The sequence below is a fragment of the Balaenoptera physalus genome (assembly GCF_965194825.1).
Source record: "Balaenoptera physalus genome assembly, chromosome: 2".
Lineage (NCBI taxonomy): Eukaryota > Metazoa > Chordata > Mammalia > Artiodactyla > Balaenopteridae > Balaenoptera > Balaenoptera physalus.
Genome location: NC_138883.1, coordinates 142,636,591 through 142,657,038, shown reverse-complemented (window position 1 = coordinate 142,657,038; position 20,448 = coordinate 142,636,591). Strand labels below are relative to the sequence as shown.

Below are 20,448 nucleotides of genomic sequence, written 5' to 3'. Positions count from 1 at the left end.
GTCAGCGGTTGTAGTGAGTGAGTCAGTATATGAATGAGGTTTAGATCAGCGCTCAGTGAGTGTTCAGCATCATTATCATCATCACTCTTATTACTTCTCTGAAGCCTCAGGACTGAATGAAGATGGTTCTGAAGTGAAGAGAGTAGCCGGGGGTGAGGATGGAACCTCCACCCCCTTCATAGCTGTCCAGCCCTTCCCGGCTTTATTGGACCTCCCCCTGGGCTCAGATGCAGTCAAGGCCAGCTGTGGATCCCGGCACACAGCAGTGGTGACAAGTGAGTGGGGCTGGGTAGGCTGGTTCAGGATGGAGCAGGAGGTCCCTCCACCCCACTCTCTAGCTGGTGGCTGCAGAAAAGGGTGTGGTCACCTAAAAAACTACCATTTTAATTAAGCGTCTTTGACATGTACTGAGTAGCTGCCCCACTCAGTACACTCCCACGGGGCTTTAACAGTGGCTCCCCAGCCTGTCAGGCCCCGAAGGTTCTTCCTTCTGGAGGGAGGCTAGTGTTGCCAGCCTTTCATGTGACAGCAGGGCTGTCCTAAACTCAGCAGCTGTGAGTTGCAGGCCAATCAGTCCCCATATAGGGAGGTGAACTTTTTCAGTTTGGATCCTTTATCACCCCAAATGCGACTAGACAGTTGTTAAAAAGAGAGAGGATATGTTTTGCTATGCCAAGTAAGTCTCATGGTGACCATAACATGCTGGCAGGCCGAGCTGGACAAATGCCTAGTCAAAGAGCAGTGGTGTCAGCCCCTTACTGTCCTTTTGCTGTCCTTTGGTTGCAGGAACGGGGGAGCTCTACACCTGGGGCTGGGGTAAGTAAAAGGTTTGCTTTTGTGACACTTAAACCAAGGGGAGGAAATACCTGGGAGTAGAGGGCAGGTGACAACAGCCATGCAGAGAAGTGGAAGCAGGGGCCTCGGCCTGACCATTGGGACTGAAAGCTGTCTACTCCCTTCTCTGGGACAGATATAGGCACACTCAGAGGGGCAGAGACCAGACAAGAGAGAAATAGGGCCACATATCAGTATTTCCCATCTACTTTTCTGAAAAAGTATTTGTCTTAAGGGAATATTTAGCCAGCAGTCATGAAACATCTTTTAGTCTGGCACTGGGTAGAGAAAAAGATAAAATAAAAATCTCTGCTCTGAACATCTGAGCTTAGGAGTGGGGAGCCTGGAGGAGCATCTTGCCTCTTGGGGACCTGTGGAATTGCCTGGTCCTGGAGGCTCTGTGGTGCTGGTCTCCTGAATTCATGGAGCAGACACCAGCAGAGTGGTGGCTTAAGCCCAGCACTTCAGTCAGTGGGCTGTTTTTCCTTCCTGGAGGGGAAAAGCCACAAGGCCCAGTGGAGAGGATGGCAAAGCAGCTTATTTCACTTTAGGTAAATATGGACAGCTTGGCCACAAAGACACGACCAGCTTGGATCGGCCCTGCCGTGTGAAGTACTTTGTAGATAAGCAACTCCAAGTAAGGACCGTGAGCTGTGGGCCCTGGAACACCTACGTGTATGCTGTGGAAAAAGAGAAGAGCTGACATGTATAGATAAGGGCATAAAATAAATGTAGAGTAAAAAATTATGAAGCTAACACCTGTGAAACTCCCCCCAGGTCAAGGAAGACCATTGCCAGCACCCCAGAGGCCCCACATCTGGCCTTCCCTATCACAGCCCTCTTGCTCCACCTTAGAGCAGGCAGCGTCCTCAACTTTGTCTTCACATTAGAAACACCCGGAGGGAACTCCCTGGCGGTCCAGTGGTTAGGACTCTGCGCTTTCACTGCCTAGGGCGCGGGTTCAGTCCCCGGCCTGGGAACTAAGATCACACAAGCCGCGTGGCACAGCGTGGCCCAAAAAAGAAAAGAAAAGAAACAAACACCTGGAGATTTGAAATCAGAACTTAGGGGTGTGGAACCTAGATGTGGGTAGATTTTTTAGGCTGCCACACCCCACCCCACCCCCTGTGATTTGGAGGTAGTGCTAAGATTGGGAACCACTAGAGGTCATCTTATTTTGTTATTCATACACCTGTTTTCATTTTGACTCATACCATTCCTTGTATGCATCTTTATACAATATAATTTGCCTGCTTTTGAACTTTAGGTAAATAGAATCATTCTGTGTATGTTCTTTTATGTCTTGTTTTTTCATCAGCACTGTGTGATTCATCTGTGGTGTCGTGCAGTTGATTCATTTTTATTGTTATATGGTATTCCATTGTATGAGTTATACCTCAAGTTATATATTCTTTTTTTTTTTTTAGAGGAATTTTCCCATTCACTTTTTTTTTTAATTATTTATTTTTATTTATTTATTTATATATGGCTGTGCTGGGTCTTCGTTTCTGTGCAAGGGCTTTCTCCAGTTGCGGCAAGTGGGGGCCACTCTTCATCGTGATGCGCGGGCCTCTCACTATCATGGCTTCTCTTGTTGCGGAGCACAGGCTCCAGACGCGCAGGCTCAGTAATTGTGGCTCACGAGCCTAGCTGCTCTGCGGCACGTGGGATCTTCCCAGACCAGGGCCCGAACCCATGTCCCCTGCATTGGCAGGCAGATTCTCAACCACTGCGCCACCAGGGAAGCGCTATATTCTCTTACTGATAGGAATTTGTTTCTTTTTTCTTATTGAGTTAAAATACACATAACAAAAAATTTACTATCTTAATCATTTTTAAGTGGTATTAAATACATTCACATTGTTGTGTAGCCATCACCACCATCCATTCCCATCTCTTTTCATCTTGTAAATCTGAAACTCTACAGTTATTAAACAATAACTCCCTGTTCTCCCCAGCCCCTGGCAACCATCATTATACCTTGTGTCTGTCTTTGTGCTCTTGACTACTCTACGTACCTAATATAAGTGGAATCATACAGTATTTATCTTTTTATAAGATAAATATTGTTTTATTTCACTTAGCATAATGTTCTCGAGGTTCATCCATGTTATAGCATATTGCAGAATTTCCTTCCTTTTTAGGCCTGAATAATATTCCATTGTATGTATATACCACATTTTGTTTATCCATTCATTGGTTGATGGACACTTGGGTTGCTTTCATGTTTTAGCTATTGTGAATACTGCTGCTATGAACATGAGTTTACAAACATCTCTTTGAGACTCTGCTTTTAATTTTTTTCGATATATACCCTAAAGTGGAATTGCTGGGTCATATGGTAATTCTATTTTTAATTTTTTGAGGAGCCTACATACTGTTTTCCACAGTGGCTTTCCCATTTTACAATCCCACCAATAGTGCACAAGTGTTCCAATTTCTCCACATCCTCACCGAACACTTTGTTTTCTGTTTTTTTGACAGTAGCCATCCTGATAGGTGTGAGGTGGTATCTCATTGTAATTTTGATTTGCGTTTCCCTAATAATTAGTGATGTTAAGCATCTTTTCATGTGCTTATTGGCCATTCACATATCTTTTTTGGAGAAATGTCTATTCAAGTCCTTTGCCCATTTTTGAATCTGGTTTTGTGTGTGTGTGTGTTGTTTTAGGAGTTCTCTACACATTCTAGATACTAATCCCTTATCAAATAAGTGATTTGGAAATATTTTCTCCCATTCTGTTGGTTGCCTTTTTACTTTGTTGATACTGTCTCTTAATGTAAAAAGTTTTTTAATTTTCATGAAGTCCAATTTGTCTATTTTTTCTTTTGTTGCCTATGCTTTTGGTGTCATATCCAAGAAATCATCACCAAATCCAATGTCACGAAGCTTTTGTCCTATGTTTTCCAAGAATTTTATTGTTTTAGGTTTTATATTTTGGTCCTTGATCCATTTTGAGTTAATTTTTGTATATAGTGTTAGGTAGGAGTCCAACTTCATTCTTTTGCATGTGGTTATCCAGTTTTCCCAGCACCATTTGTTGAAAAGACTGTCCTTTCCTCATTGAATGGCCTTGGCACCATTGTCAAGAATCATTTGATTGTATATTCGAAGGTTTATTTCTGGGCTATTTCATTGATCTATATGTCTGTCTCTTTTTATGTCAATACTGTTGTGATTACTATAGCTTTGTAGTAGGTTTTGAAACCAGGAAGTTTGAGTCCTCCAGTTTTAGTCTTTTTCAAAATTGTTTTGTCTGTTGGGGTCCCTTGAGATCCCATATGAGTTGTAGTGTTTTTCTATTTCTGCATAAAGGTCCTTGAGATTTTAGGGACTGCACTGAATCTATAGATTGCTTTAGGTACTAATAACATTTTAACAATTTTTTTAAAAATTTTTTTTTTTGGCCGTGTTGGGTCTCAGTTGAGGCACATGGGGTCTTCACTGAGGCATGCGGGATCCTCCATTGTGGCGTGGGCTCTTCATTGTGGCGCTCGGGCTTCTCTCTAGTTGCAGCGTGCGGATTTTCTCTCTCTAGTTCTGGCGTGCAGGCTCCAGAGCGCATGGGCTCTGTAGTTTGCGGCACGTGGGCTGTCTCGTTGAGGCGCACGAGCTCAGTAGTTGTGGTATACGGGTTTAGTTTCCCTGCGGCATGTGAGATCTTAGTTCCCCAACCAGGGATCGAACCTCTGTCCCCTGCATTGAAAGGCGGGTTCTTTACCACTGGACCACCAGGGAAGTCCAATTTTAACAACATTAAGTCTTCCAATCCATGATCATGGGATGTGTTTCCATTTATTTATGTCTATAATTTCTTTCAGGAGTGTTTTGTAGTTTTCATTGTACATGTCTTTCACCTCCTTGGTTAATTCCTAAGTATTTTATTCTTTTTGATGCTACTATATATGGAATCATTTTTTAAAATTAATTAATTTATTTTTGGCTGCGTTGGGTCCTTGCTGCTGCATGTGGGCTTTCTCTAGTTGCGATGAGCCGGGGCTACTCTTTGTTGTGGTGCGCAGGCTTCTCATTGCAGTGGCTTCTCGTTGCGGAGCTCTAGGCGCGCGGGCTTCAGTAGTTGTGGCTCACGGGCTCTAGAGCGCAGGCTCAGTAGTTGTGGCACACAGGCTTTGTTGGCTCTGCGGCATGTGGGATCTTCCTGGCCCAGGGCTCGAACCCAGGGCCCCTGCACTGGCAGGCGGATTCTTAACCACTGTGCCACCAGGGAAGCCCTGGAATCATTTTTGTAATTTCCTTTTCGGATTGTTCATTGTGTATAGAAATACAACTGTGTGTTGACTTTGTATCCTGCTACTTTGCTGAAGTCATTTATTAGTTCTAACAGCTTTTTTGTAGTCTTTAGGATTTTCTACATATAAGATCATTCGTCTGCAGAGATACTTTTACTTCTTCCTTTCTAATTTGGATGCCTTTTATTTCTTTTATAGCCTAATGGCTCTGACTAGAACTTCCATTACTATGTTGAATAAAAGTGGTGAAAGTGGGCATCCTTGCCTTGTTCCTGATTTTAGAGGAAAAGCCATTGAGTATTATGTTTGCTGTGGGATTTTCATATACGGATTTTATTGTGTGGAAGTAGTTCCCTTCTTTTCCTATTTTATTGAGTGTTTTTAATCACGAAAGGGCACGGAATCTTGCTTTTTCTACATCAGTTGAGATGATCATGTGTTTTTTTTCCTTCATTTTGTTGATGTAGCATGTTACGTTGATCATCCTTGTATTCCAGGAATAAATCTCACTTGGTCATGATGTATAATCCTTTTCAAGTGTTGCTGAATTCTATTTGCTAGTATTTTGATGAGGATTTTTTCATCTATGTTCAAAAGGGATATTGGTCTGTAGTTTTCCTGTAGTGTCTTCTGGCTTTGGTATCAAAGTTATGCTGGCCTCACAGAATGAGTTAGGAAGTGTTTCTTCCCCTGAAATATTTCGGAAAAACTTGAGAAGGACTGGTGTTAGTTCTTTAACTATTTGGTAGAATTCACAGTGAAGCCATTAGGTCCAAGGCTTTTCTTTCTTGGGAAATTCTTTTTTTTTTTTTTTTTAATTATTTATTTATTTTTGGCTGTGTTGGGTCTTCGTTGCTGCATGCGGGCTTTCTCTAGTTGCGGTGAGTGGGGACTACTCTTCGTTGTGGTGTGCGGGCTTCTCATTGTGGTAGTTTCTCTTGTTGCGGATCATGGGCTCTAGGCACGCGGGCTCGGTAGTTGTGGCTTGAGGGCTCTACAGCATAGGCTCAGCAGTTGTGGCACATGGGCTTAGTTGCTCCGCAGCCTGTGGGATCTTCCCGGACCAGGGCTCGAACCCATGTCCCCTGCATCGGCAGGTGGATTCTTAACCACTGCGCCACCAGGGAAGCCCTTTCCTGGGAAATTCTTGAGTAGTGATTCTATCTCCTTACTAGTTATAGGTCTATTCAGATTATTTCTTTGTGATTTACTCTTGATAGGTTTTGTGTTTCTAGGAACATGTCCATTTCACCCAGGTAATCTGATTTGTTGGTGTACAAGTAATTGCTCATAGTACTCTCTTTTAAAAAAACAAAAAATTATTGATTTGGCTGCACCAGGTCTTAGTTGCAGCATGTGGGATCTAGTTTGCTGACCAGGGATTGAACCCAGGCCCCCTGCACTGGGAGCAAGGAGTCCTAACTGCTGTACTACCAGGGAAGTCCCCATAGTACTCTTTTAAAACCCTTTTTTCTTTCTGTAGAATTAGTAGTAATGTCCCTGCTTTCATTTTTTTATATATAAATTTATTTTTATTTTTGGCTGCGTTGGGTCTTCTGTTGCCACGCAGGGGCTTTCTCTAGTTGAGGTGAGGGGGCTACTCTTTGCTGCGGTGGTGGGCTTCTCATTGCAGTGGCTTCTCTTGTTGTGGAGCACAGGCTCTAGGTGTGCAGGCTCAGTAGTGGTGGCTCGTGGGCTCTAGAGTGCAGGCTCAGTAGTTGTGGCACACAGGCTTAGTTGCTCCGTGACATGTGGGATCTTCCCAGACCAGGGCTTGAACCCATGTCCCCTGCATTGGCAGGCAGATTCTTAACCACTGAGCCAACAGGGAAGTCCCCTTGCTTTCATTTCTTATTTTAATGACTTGTGTCTTTTTTCCTTAGTCCATCTAGCTAAAAGTTCATCCATTTCATTGATCTTTTCAAAGAACCAACTTTTGGTTTCACTGATTTTCTCTATTGTTTTTCTATACGAATTTCATTTATCTTTGCTGTAATCTTTATTTTCTTCCTTCTGCTAGCTTTTGGTTTAGTTTGTTCTTTTTCTAGTTTTTAAGTTGAAAGTTAGCTGGCTGACTTAAGATCTTTCTTGTTTTTTTAATGTGAACATTTACAGCTATAATTACCCCTTAGCACTGCTTTTGCTGCATCCCATAAGTTTTGGTATGTTTTGTTTTTCTTTTCATTCATTCTAATTATTTTCTAATTTCCCCTGTGATTTCCTCTGATCCACTGGTTTATTTATTTTTAATTAATATTAAATATTAATATTTATATAAAATATTAATATAAAAATAAATATTAAGCCCCCACTTGCAGGGGCTACTCTTCATTGTGGTGCGCAGGCTGCAGTGGCTTCTCTTTGTTGCAGAGCACGGGCTCTAGGTGTGTGGGCTTCAGTAGTTGTGGCACACGGGCTCAGTAGTTGTGGCGCACAGGCTTAGCTGCTCTGTGGCATGTGGGATCTTCCTGGACCAGAGCTCGAACCCATGTCCCCTGCATTGGCAGGCGGATTCTTAACCACTGCATTACCAGGGAAGTCCCCAGGACCATTGTTTGCAAGTCTTTGTCTAATAAATATAGCTGCCATTAAAAGTCTTTTTCAGGGACAGATTCTGGTGATTTATTTTCTTTTGAATGGGCCATACTCTCATGTTTCTTTGCATGCCTTGTGAATTTTTTGTTGAACACTGGACATTTGAATCTGGTAATATGGTAACTCCGGGAATCAGATTCTCCCCCTTTTCCAGGGTTTGCCATTGTTTTTTTTTTTAATTGTCGTAGGCTGTCTCTCTCTGTACCAAGGATCAGCCTTAGGTGTAAATGTAATATTATCTTTTCTGAGCCTTTTCTTAGGTATCATGGTCACTTTCTAATTTTCCCCATATATGCAGATACTTTTGAATGTCCTAGTCTTTAACATCCGACTCCCAAAAGGGAAAAAGTGAAAAATGAAGGGGGAACATAAGGGCACTCACTGATCTGTTAAAGTTCCTGGAAGTTGCTTGGGTGGGTTGCTAGTACCAGAGGGAGGAAAACAGTTCTCACAGAATGGTGGTTGTGGGTTACAGGCTATCTGGCAGCTCCCTGGAGGATCAGTGCAAGAGCTCACCTTTGTTTTGCCAGACTTAATGTTCCCAGGGCTGGGCAGCTTTTGCTGAAAGTATTTAAAGGCACAAGTATTGGCTGCAATAACCTGGGCAAGGGAAAGATCTGGGAAGAAAGAGGTTGGGAAAGGAGATGATAGGGAGAAAGGCCTTTTAAAAGGTCCCACAGTATACTGGGGAATCAAAGCATAACACATGCCCAGGGCTGGATATTTGCTCAGAAATGCCTGAGAAAACAATAAGCTTTCATTTCTGTCTAGCATTCAGGCTCCACACAAGCAAGACTGAAAGCTAAGGCAGAGTTGTAAACAGCCTGGCTAAGCATTAAAGGCTTGCTGCAACACAAAGCCAATCATCTGTAAAGAATGTATTTCTTTTTCTCACTTTTCTTTTAATAAGTTTAGCAAGGCTGCAGGATACAAGAGCAATATACAAAAATCAACTGCTATATGTAGCCAAGCAACAACAAGAAATTCTTATTAAAAAATACCATTTACAATAGCATCAAGAAACATGAAATACTTAGGGATAAATCTGACAAAGATGTGAAAGATCTGTAAACATGACCTACAAAATACTGAGAGAAATTAAAGAAAACCTAAATAAATGGAGAGATATGCCTTGTTCGGGGGTTGTCAGTTCTCCCTCAGGTGGTCCACAGATTCAATGCAATGCCAATAAAAATCCTACCAGATTTTTGGGTAGAAATTGACAAGCTTTTTTCCTAAAACTCTTACAGAAATGCACAGTAAGCAGAACAGACAAAATAACGTTTAAAAGCACCAAGTTGGAAAGCTAACATTACCTGATTTCAAGAATTTGTATAAATCCTCAGTAATTAAGACAGGGTAGTACTGTCATTAGGACAAATAGATTAGTGGAACAGAAACGTACAGTGGAGAAGGTTTAGCTTTTCAGCTAATGGTGCTGGACAACTGGCTACCTGTATGCAAAAAGAATGAACTTAAAGCCATACCTGGAGCCATACAGATAGATGATACACACAGAGCCAAAATGAATCAGACGTAAATGTAAAACTGAAAACTTTAAACTTCTAGGAGAAAACCTTTATCATCTTGGGTTAGGTAAAGATTTCTTAGAGCAACAGCAGTACAATCCAAAGAACAAATGGATGTCATCAAAATTAAACCTCTGCTCTTCAGTGACACTGTTAAAAGAATTAAAGCAGCCTGAAATTAATATAATGTATGTCAATTATACTTCAAGAAAACAAAAAGAAGCCACAGATGGGGACAACATCTTTGCAAAACATACACCTGATAAAAGAACTTGTATGCAGCATATATAGAGAGCTCTCAAAACTCAACAGTAAGAACATAGCTTTGGAATTCCCTGGCAGTCAAGTGGTAAGGACTCCACACTTCCACTGCTGAGGGCCTGGGTTCGATCCCTGGTTGAGGATCTAAGATCCCATAAGCCACGTGGGCACAGCCAAAAAAATAAAAAACAAATACAATTCAATTTTTTAAATGGCCAAAAATAGTAAACAGGTACTTCACCAAAGAAGATAAGAATGATGGCAAAAAAGTACACAAAAAGATGTTAAACATCATTAGTCATTAGGGAAGTGAAAATTCCAACCACAATGAGATACCATTTCACAGCTACTAAAATGGCTAAAATTATAAAGACTGACCATACAAAGTGTTGGAAAAGATTGAAGAAATTGGAACCTTCAGGGACTTCCTTGGTTGGCACAGTGGTTAAGAATCCACCTGCCAATGCAGGGGACACGGGTTCGATCCCTGGTCTGGGAAGATACCACATGCCGCGGAGCAACTAAGCCTGTGAGCCACAGCTACTGAGTCTGCACTCTAGAGCCCACGAGCCACAACTACTGAGCCCATGTGCTGCAACTACTAAAGACCGCACACCTAGAGCCCACGCTCCACAACTACTGAGCCCATGTGCTGCAACTGCTGAAGCCTGCACACCTAGAGCCCACACTCCACAGCAAGAGAAGCCACCACAATGAGAAGCCCGCGCATTGCAACGAAGAGTAGTCCCCACTCACTCACAACTAGAGAAAGCCTGTGCGCAGCAACGAAGACCCAACGCAGCCAAAAATAAATAAATAAATAAATTTATTAAAAAAAAAAAAAAAAAAAGAAAAGAAATTGGAACCCTTACACATTATTGATGAGAATGTAAAATAGTCCAACTGCTTTGGAAAACCATTTGGCAGTTTCTTAAAAAGTTAAACATACACCTACCATATGTATGATGCAGCTATTCCACTCCTAGGTATTTAGCCAAAAGAAAATATATCTCCATACAAAGACGTGTACATAGCAATGAAACCAGAAGTTTCCTAATAGTACCTCAGCCTCTTTATACATCAGGATTTAGGCTTTTTATTCCTCTCAAAAAAACTTTTTTCTCAGAATAAGAGATGTTCTTAATTTACAAACACTCAAAAGAATGTGAAAATCATACTCCCGACTAAAAATTTCTTGTATTTCTTTTAGTCCTTTCTATTTTCCACAGACAAAAACCAACCAAAAAGTGACATGGGGAACAACGAAAACACACACCACAGTATATATCTTTGAAATATAAGTATACACATTTTAATTTATTTTTAAGAATATTTATATTTTAAAATCAGGACATTTATACGTATGCCTAAACAGCATGGCTGACACAGACCAAATCCACACTGGTAAGCTTCCAAGAACCATTTACTGTGCTGACAGTAGTACTGGTGCAGGCAGACGGAGAATAAATAATAGTGCTTTGGGGAGCACAGTAGTGATTGATACATAGGGTAGGTAAAGAAGGAGCCTCATCGTGGACGCTACAGCAGGAACAGCTCCCCAGTACGGACATGTGCAAAGTTCCAGATCTCCACGACAGAAACGGCCCAACCCATCCAAACAGCCTCCCAACTTGGCTGGCAAGTGCAGAGGGTGGAGGAACTCAGGCACAGGGCGCACAGGGATGGGGAACTGGACCCAGAGATAAACTGAAGAAGCAGAGTGCAGACAAGTACGTGTGTTCACACACACACCCCCACAGCACTGGCCTATATAACAAAACTGTACACAATTTAACAAAGGTGCTCCCAGCCTCCCTGTCACCTCTTTGGCAGTGAGTTGGGCCATCCTAACTTCTGACACACAGACATCTTCATCAGGAGGAAGGCTGTCCTGTGTGGTGGGGACAGGCCTTTAGGTGAGAGCAAAGCTATTGAAGCTATAGCATTAACTGAACATCCCTAAACAAAAAAGACGTTAATTGCTAATTATAAGTGTACAAGCCCAAAACTGCTTCATGTCCCATACCCCAAGCTTGGGCATAGTCAATCATTAAACTACACAATGGTGAAGTAAAACAAGCCCTTGATCATGCTTTAGCAAGTACAATTACGGGGTAGGAAAAGAAATTAGGTTCCATATGCTAAAATTTACACTTACTGCTATGAACTATGTTTTAATGTATTTCTTGAGTCAAAATAAAACCAAGTGTCTAAGGACGTACTAAGCTTATGATGGACTCTCATCTGTAACTCATTCACTTTTGTAAGTTAGGCCCATGGTAATGGAACCTGTCCAGGCTTTCAAGCGCATCTAAACTGAAGAAACATTAAAGCCACCCCTGTATAATTAGGCACAGGGCATAGGAAACCTCAGCTGGATGACTGATCAGGGCTTCTCAGGACTGGATGTTGGTTGAATTGAGGATTCGAGAAGTAGCATCAGATTTGGAAGCCTTTGAAAGTTCTCGCTGTTGAAAAATAAATAACATCAGTGGCATTACTGTCCCCTCTCATGCATGCCCTGCCCTTGTAAGCACGGGTGAGTGTCAGCATACAGCCCTCTGAGGGCTGTTTCTCTAAGATGGTGGTCCCTAGCCCAGCACAGGCTGTGTTAGGAACAAAAGGGGAGGGACGCTGAACACCTTAGTCACAGATTAAGCATGTGCACATATGCCCCTTGATCCCTTTCCTCAGCCAGTCCATTCTATTAAAACCTCACAGAAGAGAAATCCTTTATACTTCACAAAGTACTCTCTGAGTTGTCAAGCTAGGTAGGCAACAAGCTTTGGTCTTTTGAGCCCTTTAGGAAACAATGGGCCAGAACATATATCTACCAATCCCTGGGGCTGAGGGCCTTGTAACCTGCTGGTGATCTGATCTCATGCTGGAGCACATGGTATAGAAGCAGAAGACAGAGCAGTAATGACCACTGAGAAAGGACAGATGTTAGTAGAGGTTAGTCTACTGGCTTCAGTGCTGCCTGGTGGAGTCTACCAGCCATAGCAACCAAAACCAGAAGAATCTCCCTCGGCCTAGCCAGAGAGAAACAGATATATGTAAGCAGCAAGTGGATGAAGCGGGCTTGGCTGAGCAAACAAAAGAGAAAGCTGGACTCTGTCCAGCAATCAGCTAGCCAGAGTGACAAATACCCACCTTCTATAGGTAGAACCACCCCTGTCAAGTAACTTGACAAAAGTAAAAGAATATAAAGCTAGCTTCAGTGCTCAAAATGAACGATAGCCTTGGGCAGCTGTCACATTCTCCATCACTGCAGCAAGAGAGTCGATGCCCTAGGCTTTAACTCAGTATCCCCCACAAGGGTGAGGGGCAGGCTCACCTCTCAACAGTTAGATACTGAGGGAAGAGAGAACACACATTGTTAAGGAAAGGGCACTGCAGTTAAGTGTTGGTAAATGTGGAGTACGTTACTAGGAGCTGAAGAGCATTGTGGGAAAAAATTACTTTCTTCCAGTGCCTCATATATGCTTTAGCAGCTCAATGTGGTAGAAAATAGGCAAAGGCAAGAAATGAGCATTGGCTAGCTCAGAGTAGACAGAAAGTTGGCAATTCAGCTCTGAGGGGTTAGTAAGACATATACTCCAGGAAATAATCAGCACACAGGCCAAGAACCTCATAGGCAGCACACAGCTGGGGCTCCCCTCCCCACGTGGTGGGGCCTCTATTCCTTGCAGCACATTGGAGGCCTTTAATGTCACAGCTGGGGAGGGTGAAAGTTTTCTGTTGTGAAATAACATGATAAAAAAACTTTGCCTGACTTTAGATGGGGCTGAGAATCCAATTCAAGTCTGAACAAGTTAATTGGCAGGTTAGTCAGTCTGTTGGGAAGTTAAGCCAGATATTTATTATTTCTGAAGTCCGTATTAGGAATTCCTGCTTCCTTTGTTAAAAAAAGGTTTTATGATAGTACAGCTGAGATTATTGGTTAGTGTAGCCCTGTGCCCAGATGGGAATGAAGCCAGCAGATGACAGATCAGTCTGGAAAAGGGACATGGGACATGCAGGGGTTGCCATACAGACCTGAAGCCCAACAGTGGAGCTGTCAGAGAGGGACGGATCCTTCTAAGAACAAAGAATTGAGACAATTACCAAGAACTCCACCAAGAGAGCACCAGGGCAGTGATTAGAAGGTTCACCTCCTGCAGCCAGGGAATGGTATTTCTTAAGCAGAAGGATCCAGGTTAAATGTCTGCTTGCTGCTGCCATCTTTCTTCCTATATACCACCCTTAAACCACCCCCACCTCATGCCATGGTCAAGTCAGGAAAGGGATTCTCAGCCTCCAAAGAACTGTCCTAACTAATAGCCTGGGTGCCCTTGGGAAGATACCCACTCTGCCCCAACTGTGTGCTCCCCAGGGACTGGTAGATATTAGAAAAGGTGAATTACCGCAAACTCAGAATAGGTGCTGGCAACAGAATTAATGCTGAAGTTGCGCCGTGGGGGGGCCGAGGCAGGGTACCCACCGCTGAAGATGCTACCATTGAGCTCCAGGTTCTCCTTGTTGGCTCCATGCTTGATGCCACGGGGTGTTTTTTTCCCCGAACAAGTGGAAGTGGTGACTGGCTGTAGAGAAAAGAAAGATCGACCAATGTATCATCCTTATAATGACCACACACACAAATTATCAAAGGCTGATACCATCTTTATATTATTCGTGTGTCTGTAATCCTATACTTCTGGCTTATTTTATTTTTTAAATTTTTATCTTTTGGCCACACCGCGCGGCATGCGGGATCTTACTCCCCAGCAGCCAGGGATCAAACCCACGTCCCCCGCATTGGAAGCATGGAGTCCCAACCACTGGACCACCAGGGAAGTCCCTACTTTTGGTTTAAAAACATACAAATTCTTAATGATCTGCAGAACCCTTATCTTGAGCATAGTCTGTAAAATACCTGAAAGACTGAACACATTTTAGCACGCACTCCTCACTCCCTCCTTGGGTGAGAGTACCTATCTGCATCTAGTTGTCCAGTGTCACTGGGCTGGACCCACATGCAAGGACCTTGCTCAGTAGCAACTGAAGACCAGGCTTTGAACTGAGCCTATGGAGACTCTTCAGTTTCCCAGTCACATCCCAGTGCTTCCCTTGATACCGGATGGGGCTCAAAATGACCATTCTCTTCTCTCATTTAGTTTTTGACAGATTTAGCTAGCTTACATCTGTCAACTTTCAGCATCTCAATGATAACCGAATCCAGGGATCTTAGAAAGTGGAATAAGTTAGGTGGGGCCCTGTATGGCTGAACCATACTGACTCCTTTTTGTCAGCTCCATCTTAGGCCTGCAGTCCCATCCCCTCCCCTTCCTGCAAGACTGAGCTTCAGCTTACAAGGAATGAGGCCAAGCCAGATAAGTTCCCTATCAACTTTGACCCTTGCCTTCATCTGATAAGAAAACTGGAAGAATGCCTTTTGCTGATGTAGACGATTAATGGTCTTGAGACCCTGGGGGGAGGAAAACCACCCAGTTCCTGTCACTACAGATGTGCTTCTCCCTAGTAGTCAGATTCTATTTTTAGCTTTGGCCCCCTTAAATCCCTCCCGTATCTCTTTCGTGCTTGAGTGCAGCTGCAAATGCCTCTGGGTCACCGTCTGCCCGATTCTGCCTGTATGCAAGTTACCCACAATAAACTTCATAATTGCGCTTTATGAAGCTGCCTGCTTTGTTTTTCGGCCTCAAAGTTCCTTCTCAGTCCAGAGGATAGTATTCAATCTCTCCACCTCCCGGCAGTCCCCGGAGTACATAGGTTGGGGCAGTGTCGGGGATGTGCTTGTACACAGAGCATACTAACCTTGCTGCCAGAAGGTGGAAGGCGAGACACAGGGGAGCGGCAGACTGTCCCCGAAAAGACAGGTCGAATGCTGCTGTTGGCCGTAGCATTGGACACGGTGGTAGTGTTCAGCTAAGGAGAAGAACAGAGATTACTGATGTGAGATGACATGCTTAGCAGCCTACCCCTACACTACAGAGAGTGAGGATGGGAAGATTGTTTTCATGGTGAAGAGCTTTGAGGACACCTGTGAAAAGCGTTCAGTGTTCCAGCCAGCAGATGGAATTGTAAAATGGGACAACCATTTTGTTTCCAAAAGTTAAACGGACAACTATCATAAGACCCAGCCATATCATTCTTGGGTATTTACCCAAGAGAAATGAAAGCATATATCCATACAAAGACTTACATATAAATATTTATAGCAGCTTTATGTGTAGCAGCCAGAAAACTAGAATTAAGCCAAATATCCATCAACACAGGCAACTAGATAAGCAAACTGTGGTATATATGTCCAATGGAATACTGTTCAACAATAAAAAGAGGTAACCTACTGATACATGCAACAACAGATGAAAAAAGTCAGACACAGAAGTATACATACTGTATGATTCTATTTATATAAAATGTTAGAAAATGCAAACTAATCAACAGTAACAGAGCAAAGCTGCAGTTGCCAGGAGCTAGTGGGAAGTGGGTGGGGGGAGGGAGATGGGTGGTAAGGGAAGCAAAAAGAAAACAAAGGGGCAAAAGGAAACTTTGGGTGTGATGGGTATGTTCACTGTCTTGATTGTGGTGAGGGATTCACGGTGCATACATATATCACAGCTTATTAACGTGTACACGTTAAATATTATGTGTCTACTTTATTCAATAAAGCTGTAAGCTTTTTCTTTAATTGGAAAAACTCTAGGTGGATTAAAAACATTAAATGGGATAGCAAGACTATTCAAATACAAGACACAAACTAGGAAATACAACACAGGAAAATATCTGTGTGCCTCAGGTCCTGGGTAGGTTATTTGCAAGTACAAGCCATTACGAAAACAGATTGAAAACATTTTTACTATATTGATATTAAGAACTTTTCGTTCATCAACAAAACACCATAAAGAGTAAAAAGACAAGCTACAGGGACTTCCCTGGTGGCGCAGTGGTTAAGACACTGAGCTACCAGTGCAGGGGGCCTGGGTTCGATCCCTGGTCAGGGAACTAGATCCCACACGCATGCCGCAACTAAGAGTTCGCATGCCACAACTAAGGAGCCCACCTGCCACAACTAAGACCCAGCACAACAACAACAAAAAAGACAAGCTACAGAAGACACACACAAATGCTGGGAAAAGCTATTGTAACACAACTGACAAGGAAGTAGCATCCAGAACATACAAAGAATTCCTATAAAATTTGCAAGAAAGAAACAAATGTTCCAACAGAAAAACTGTCTCAGAATAGGACATCCAGAAGGCTAATGAACATGTCAAAAGGTTCAACTTCATTAGTAATTAGGAAAATGCAAACTAAAATTATAATGAGACATTACTTCACACCCATCAGATGGGCAAAAACTGTAAAGTCTGAAAATATCACATGTTGGCAAAGATTGGAGCCAGCGTAGCACTTAGGCACTACCACTGGAAGCGTAAATTGTTATAACTGCTTTGGTATCACAGACTGAATGATTAGTGCAGCCAGCACTTGAGAAATGTTTGGATGCAGCACTCTTGAGATCATGGGCCGTATCACTTAATCTTTGTGTTCTCAGCATCTAATAGAGAGATTTTCAAACTTTTAATGAAAACAAACCTTTCGGACTTCCCTGGTGGCGCAGTGGTTAAGGATCTGCCTGCCAATGCAGGGGACACGGGTTCAATCCCTGGTCCGGGAAGATCCCACATGCCGCGGACCAACTAAGCCCGTGTGCCACAACTACTGAGCCCACGTGTCGCAACTACTGAAGCCTGCACGCCTAGGGCCCATGCTCTGCAAGAAGAGAAGCCACCACAATGAGAAGCCCACGCACCGCAATGAAGAGTAGCCCCTGCTCACCGCAACAAGAGAAAGCCCACGCGCAGCAACAAAGACCCAACACAGCCAAAAAAAACCCCAAACCTTTCTAGAATTTTATAACATGTTTTTAAAATTTCGTCACATTATTTTCCTAATAAAAAATTAACTACCTAATATCAAACAATAGGGAACTAGTTTAGTAAATGACACTATATCAAAAGAATAGAATATATAGCTAAGAATGAGCATGTTATTTGAAGAAAGTTTGATGCTATGAAAAAAAAAAATCACAACCAATACCAACTAGGGAAAAAGCAGAAATCAAAATTATATGTGATCTCTATTTTGTGAAAATACACTATTTTAAAAAGCTTTTTACAGAAGCAGGAAAAACACCAAATATTCTCATTGGTTCTCCTGGAGTTACATTACAGGTGATTTTTAAAACATTTTATGTGTTATAAAATGAGTTGCAAGGGAAGAGGAAAATAATGCTCCACTTCATTTATTAAAGAAATGGTTTAAAAAAAACAAAGGAAGAAAGAAAGAAAGAAGGAAGGAAGGAAGAACTCCCTGATTTCCTGCTCTAGAGATTAAGGAGTATTAGGTATTCCATTTGCCAAGCATGAAAGTCTTCTTTCACGTAGTGCCATGGTCACTTGTTGGAATTACAGAATGAACCTCTGAAGGTTCTCATCATTACAGAATGTTGGCAGCTGCTGGCCCCCGAGTTTAATCTGGGACTCAACAACTGGCACACATCAAAGCTGGCCCCTCCTTGACTGTCACTGTCAAGTCCCTACTCAGGATTGAACTGCGGAATTGCATTCACACTGTCAAATGGACTCAACCTGGAAGGCTAGAAAAACTCTTTCCCATCTCTGCAGAACAGAAGGCAAGAGATGGGCAGAGCCCTAGCCTCAAAAATGCCTCAGACATGGCAGTTCATGCAGCCTCATGTTTACCTTGCGCACTTTGCCCGGCGTGCCAGGTGCCAGTCCTCGCCGCTTGTTGGGTGTTCGCGGAGTACTGCCATAGAGCATCTCTGTCTCAGTTTGCTTCTTGTTCTTTAGTTGCTATGTGAAAGTCAGAAGCAAGAGTGACAAATCCCAGAAGGAGAACAGGTCTGGGATGGGGGCAGAGGCAGGGCCAGAAATCTAGCGCAAGTCTCTGCACCCAGAGCTAAAAAGAGCTGCCATGAGCTACTCCTTCAACCAACCTAGAGCCCTGGCAGAGACTCTGGGCTGCTCACTCATGCTATCTTCTCCTCCTCCCAAACTGGGTTCACTTACTCGTTCCTGCTTGGCTCTCTCTTTCTCCAGTCGGTGCATCTCCCACTGTTCTGTTACATACTCCATGAATTTCTGCCCATTCACCACAAATGCCTTTGAATGCTCCTGTTCCCACATTTCAATCCTTGCTTTCAACTCCTCTTCCAACTGAGACCAGAAACAAGGACATGTTAATTACTTCAAATTTTTGGTGTGAAGCCCAAAAGAAATGATTCTCCCGAAGAATGCCTCCTCCCTCCCCAGAGTATCATTCGCCTGACTTCAGGTAGCTGGACCCACGTGGGAACAGGTTGGAGTGGCCAGAAATCAGTCTTGGGATGGTTCATTCATAATACACATGAAGGTGGGAAAAGGCGAGAACCCAGAGCCTGACCACTACAGTTTTGGTGCCCGAAGTTGGAGGCAGCACTGGGGGAAACCAGCAACGTTAAATATGCAGTGTACACTAGAGCGGCACTATCTGGGCTCCAATCTGGAATCTACCTCTTACTGGCTGTGAAGAGGTAGGCAAGTTACTTAAGTTTGCAGTGCCTCAGTTTCCTCATCTGTAAAAATGGAATTAATAATACCAACTTCTTAAGGATGTTGTGACAATTAAATGAATTAATAAATGGAAAGCACTTTGAAACAGTATATGGCACTTAATTCAATAAATGTTAACTATTATTATTATTATTAAAATAGAGAATAGTAATGAGATCCAAAGCACTTTCTCAAAAGGTTACCATGTGTTATGGGCTGAATTATGTCCCCTGCCAAATTCACATGTTGAAGTCTTAATCCCCAGTACCTCAGAATGTGGCTTTATTGGGACACAGAGGTAATTAAGTTAAAATGAGGTCATTAGGGTGGGTCCTAATCCAACATGACTGGTAGCCGTATAAGAAAATTTGGACACAGACACATACAGAAGGAAGCCCATGTGAAGATACAGGGAGAAGACTACTATCTGGAGCCAGGAGAAAGGCTTCGGAAGAAAGCAACTCTGCTGACACCTTGATCTCAGACTTCTAGCCTCCAGAATTGTGAGAAGGTGAATTTCTGTTGTTTAAACCACCCAGTCTCTGGTACTTTGTTATGGCAGCCCTAAAAAGCTAATAAAACTTGATATTCAGTTGCTTATACTAGGTAGGCCCAGTATATACTTATTATCCTTACTTAAGGAAAAATGATTCAAAGCAAGAGATATACAAAAAGTGAGGTATTTTGTAGCCAAGCACCAAAAACTCTTTCAGCAACAATATTACCTTAGGGAGTGTTTTTTGGAGCTTGGCTCGCTGCTTTTCTTCTTTTAGAAGATTTCCTCCACGATTTGTAAATCGACTTGGATCTGAAGCTTTTCTCTGTGAAAAATACATTTTAATTAGAGTGAACCCCGGACAGTCAGACCAGTCACTTCTGCTAAGAATCCTCACTCTCATAAACAGATACATATTTTTAGGGAGACTTCAGAGTTTTGCATTCCCATCCACTTTTAGCAGTGAGAAATCGTGGCTTCCTAAGGCAGGGAGTGGGGTGTGAACACTCTGAGGCATATGCAAGATCATACACTGGGGTGCAGGAAAACTAGTGTTTCCTTTTTAGTCTAAAAAGTAAGACAGGCTTTAATATTTAATGCACAATGTCACTGGCTCCCTTCCTGGGTTCAGATGTCACCAACAGGAAATGAGGTATGCGGAAGGACAAGGGGGAGGTCTACACTCAGAGGGTTTGGTGGTGGCACCCTTACTTGCCCACTCACTTCCAACATATTGAGACAATGCAGCTTAAATGTGCTCAGTTAAGGGGTTTATAGATAATCTGGTTTTTATTAAATTAACCCTCACAAAATGGACAAAAAATGTAAAATGTTAGGGTTCTTATTCTTTTTAACTTTTCTGTTT

General features: G+C 42.7%; 2 protein-coding genes across 17 annotated transcripts in view; one reads left to right on the top strand and one right to left on the bottom strand.

The window, feature by feature from the left end:
• Window positions 1–20,448, top strand: part of RCCD1 (RCC1 domain containing 1) — a 34,389-nt gene that overhangs the window by 6,712 nt on the left and 7,229 nt on the right. For 3 of the 13 annotated variants that reach the window (XM_082448789.1, XM_082448792.1, XM_082448783.1), the window contains 3 exons: window positions 105–275; window positions 787–816; window positions 1,386–1,471. The exons of 1 other annotated variant lie outside the window; for it this stretch is intronic. In XM_082448789.1, coding sequence (XP_082304915.1) covers window positions 105–275; window positions 787–816; window positions 1,386–1,471 — 287 coding nt within the window. Of the gene's footprint in view, window positions 1–104; window positions 276–786; window positions 817–1,385; window positions 1,582–14,761; window positions 15,142–20,448 lie in introns of those variants that run through there. 9 more of the 13 variants (XM_082448795.1, XM_082448791.1, XM_082448793.1 and 6 more) reach the window with 7 other exon arrangements.
• The window catches only part of PRC1 (protein regulator of cytokinesis 1), a 29,803-nt gene continuing 20,110 nt past the window's right edge, over window positions 10,756–20,448 (bottom strand). The window contains exons 9-15 of one of the 4 annotated variants that reach the window (XM_082448686.1): window positions 19,813–19,908; window positions 18,566–18,712; window positions 18,239–18,349; window positions 15,285–15,395; window positions 13,877–14,053; window positions 13,509–13,550; window positions 10,756–11,938 (exon numbers count right to left, since the gene is read on the bottom strand). In XM_082448686.1, coding sequence (XP_082304812.1) covers window positions 11,867–11,938; window positions 13,509–13,550; window positions 13,877–14,053; window positions 15,285–15,395; window positions 18,239–18,349; window positions 18,566–18,712; window positions 19,813–19,908 — 756 coding nt within the window. In that variant the 3' untranslated portion in view covers window positions 10,756–11,866. The other 3 variants (XM_082448687.1, XM_082448688.1, XM_082448685.1) reach the window with 3 other exon arrangements.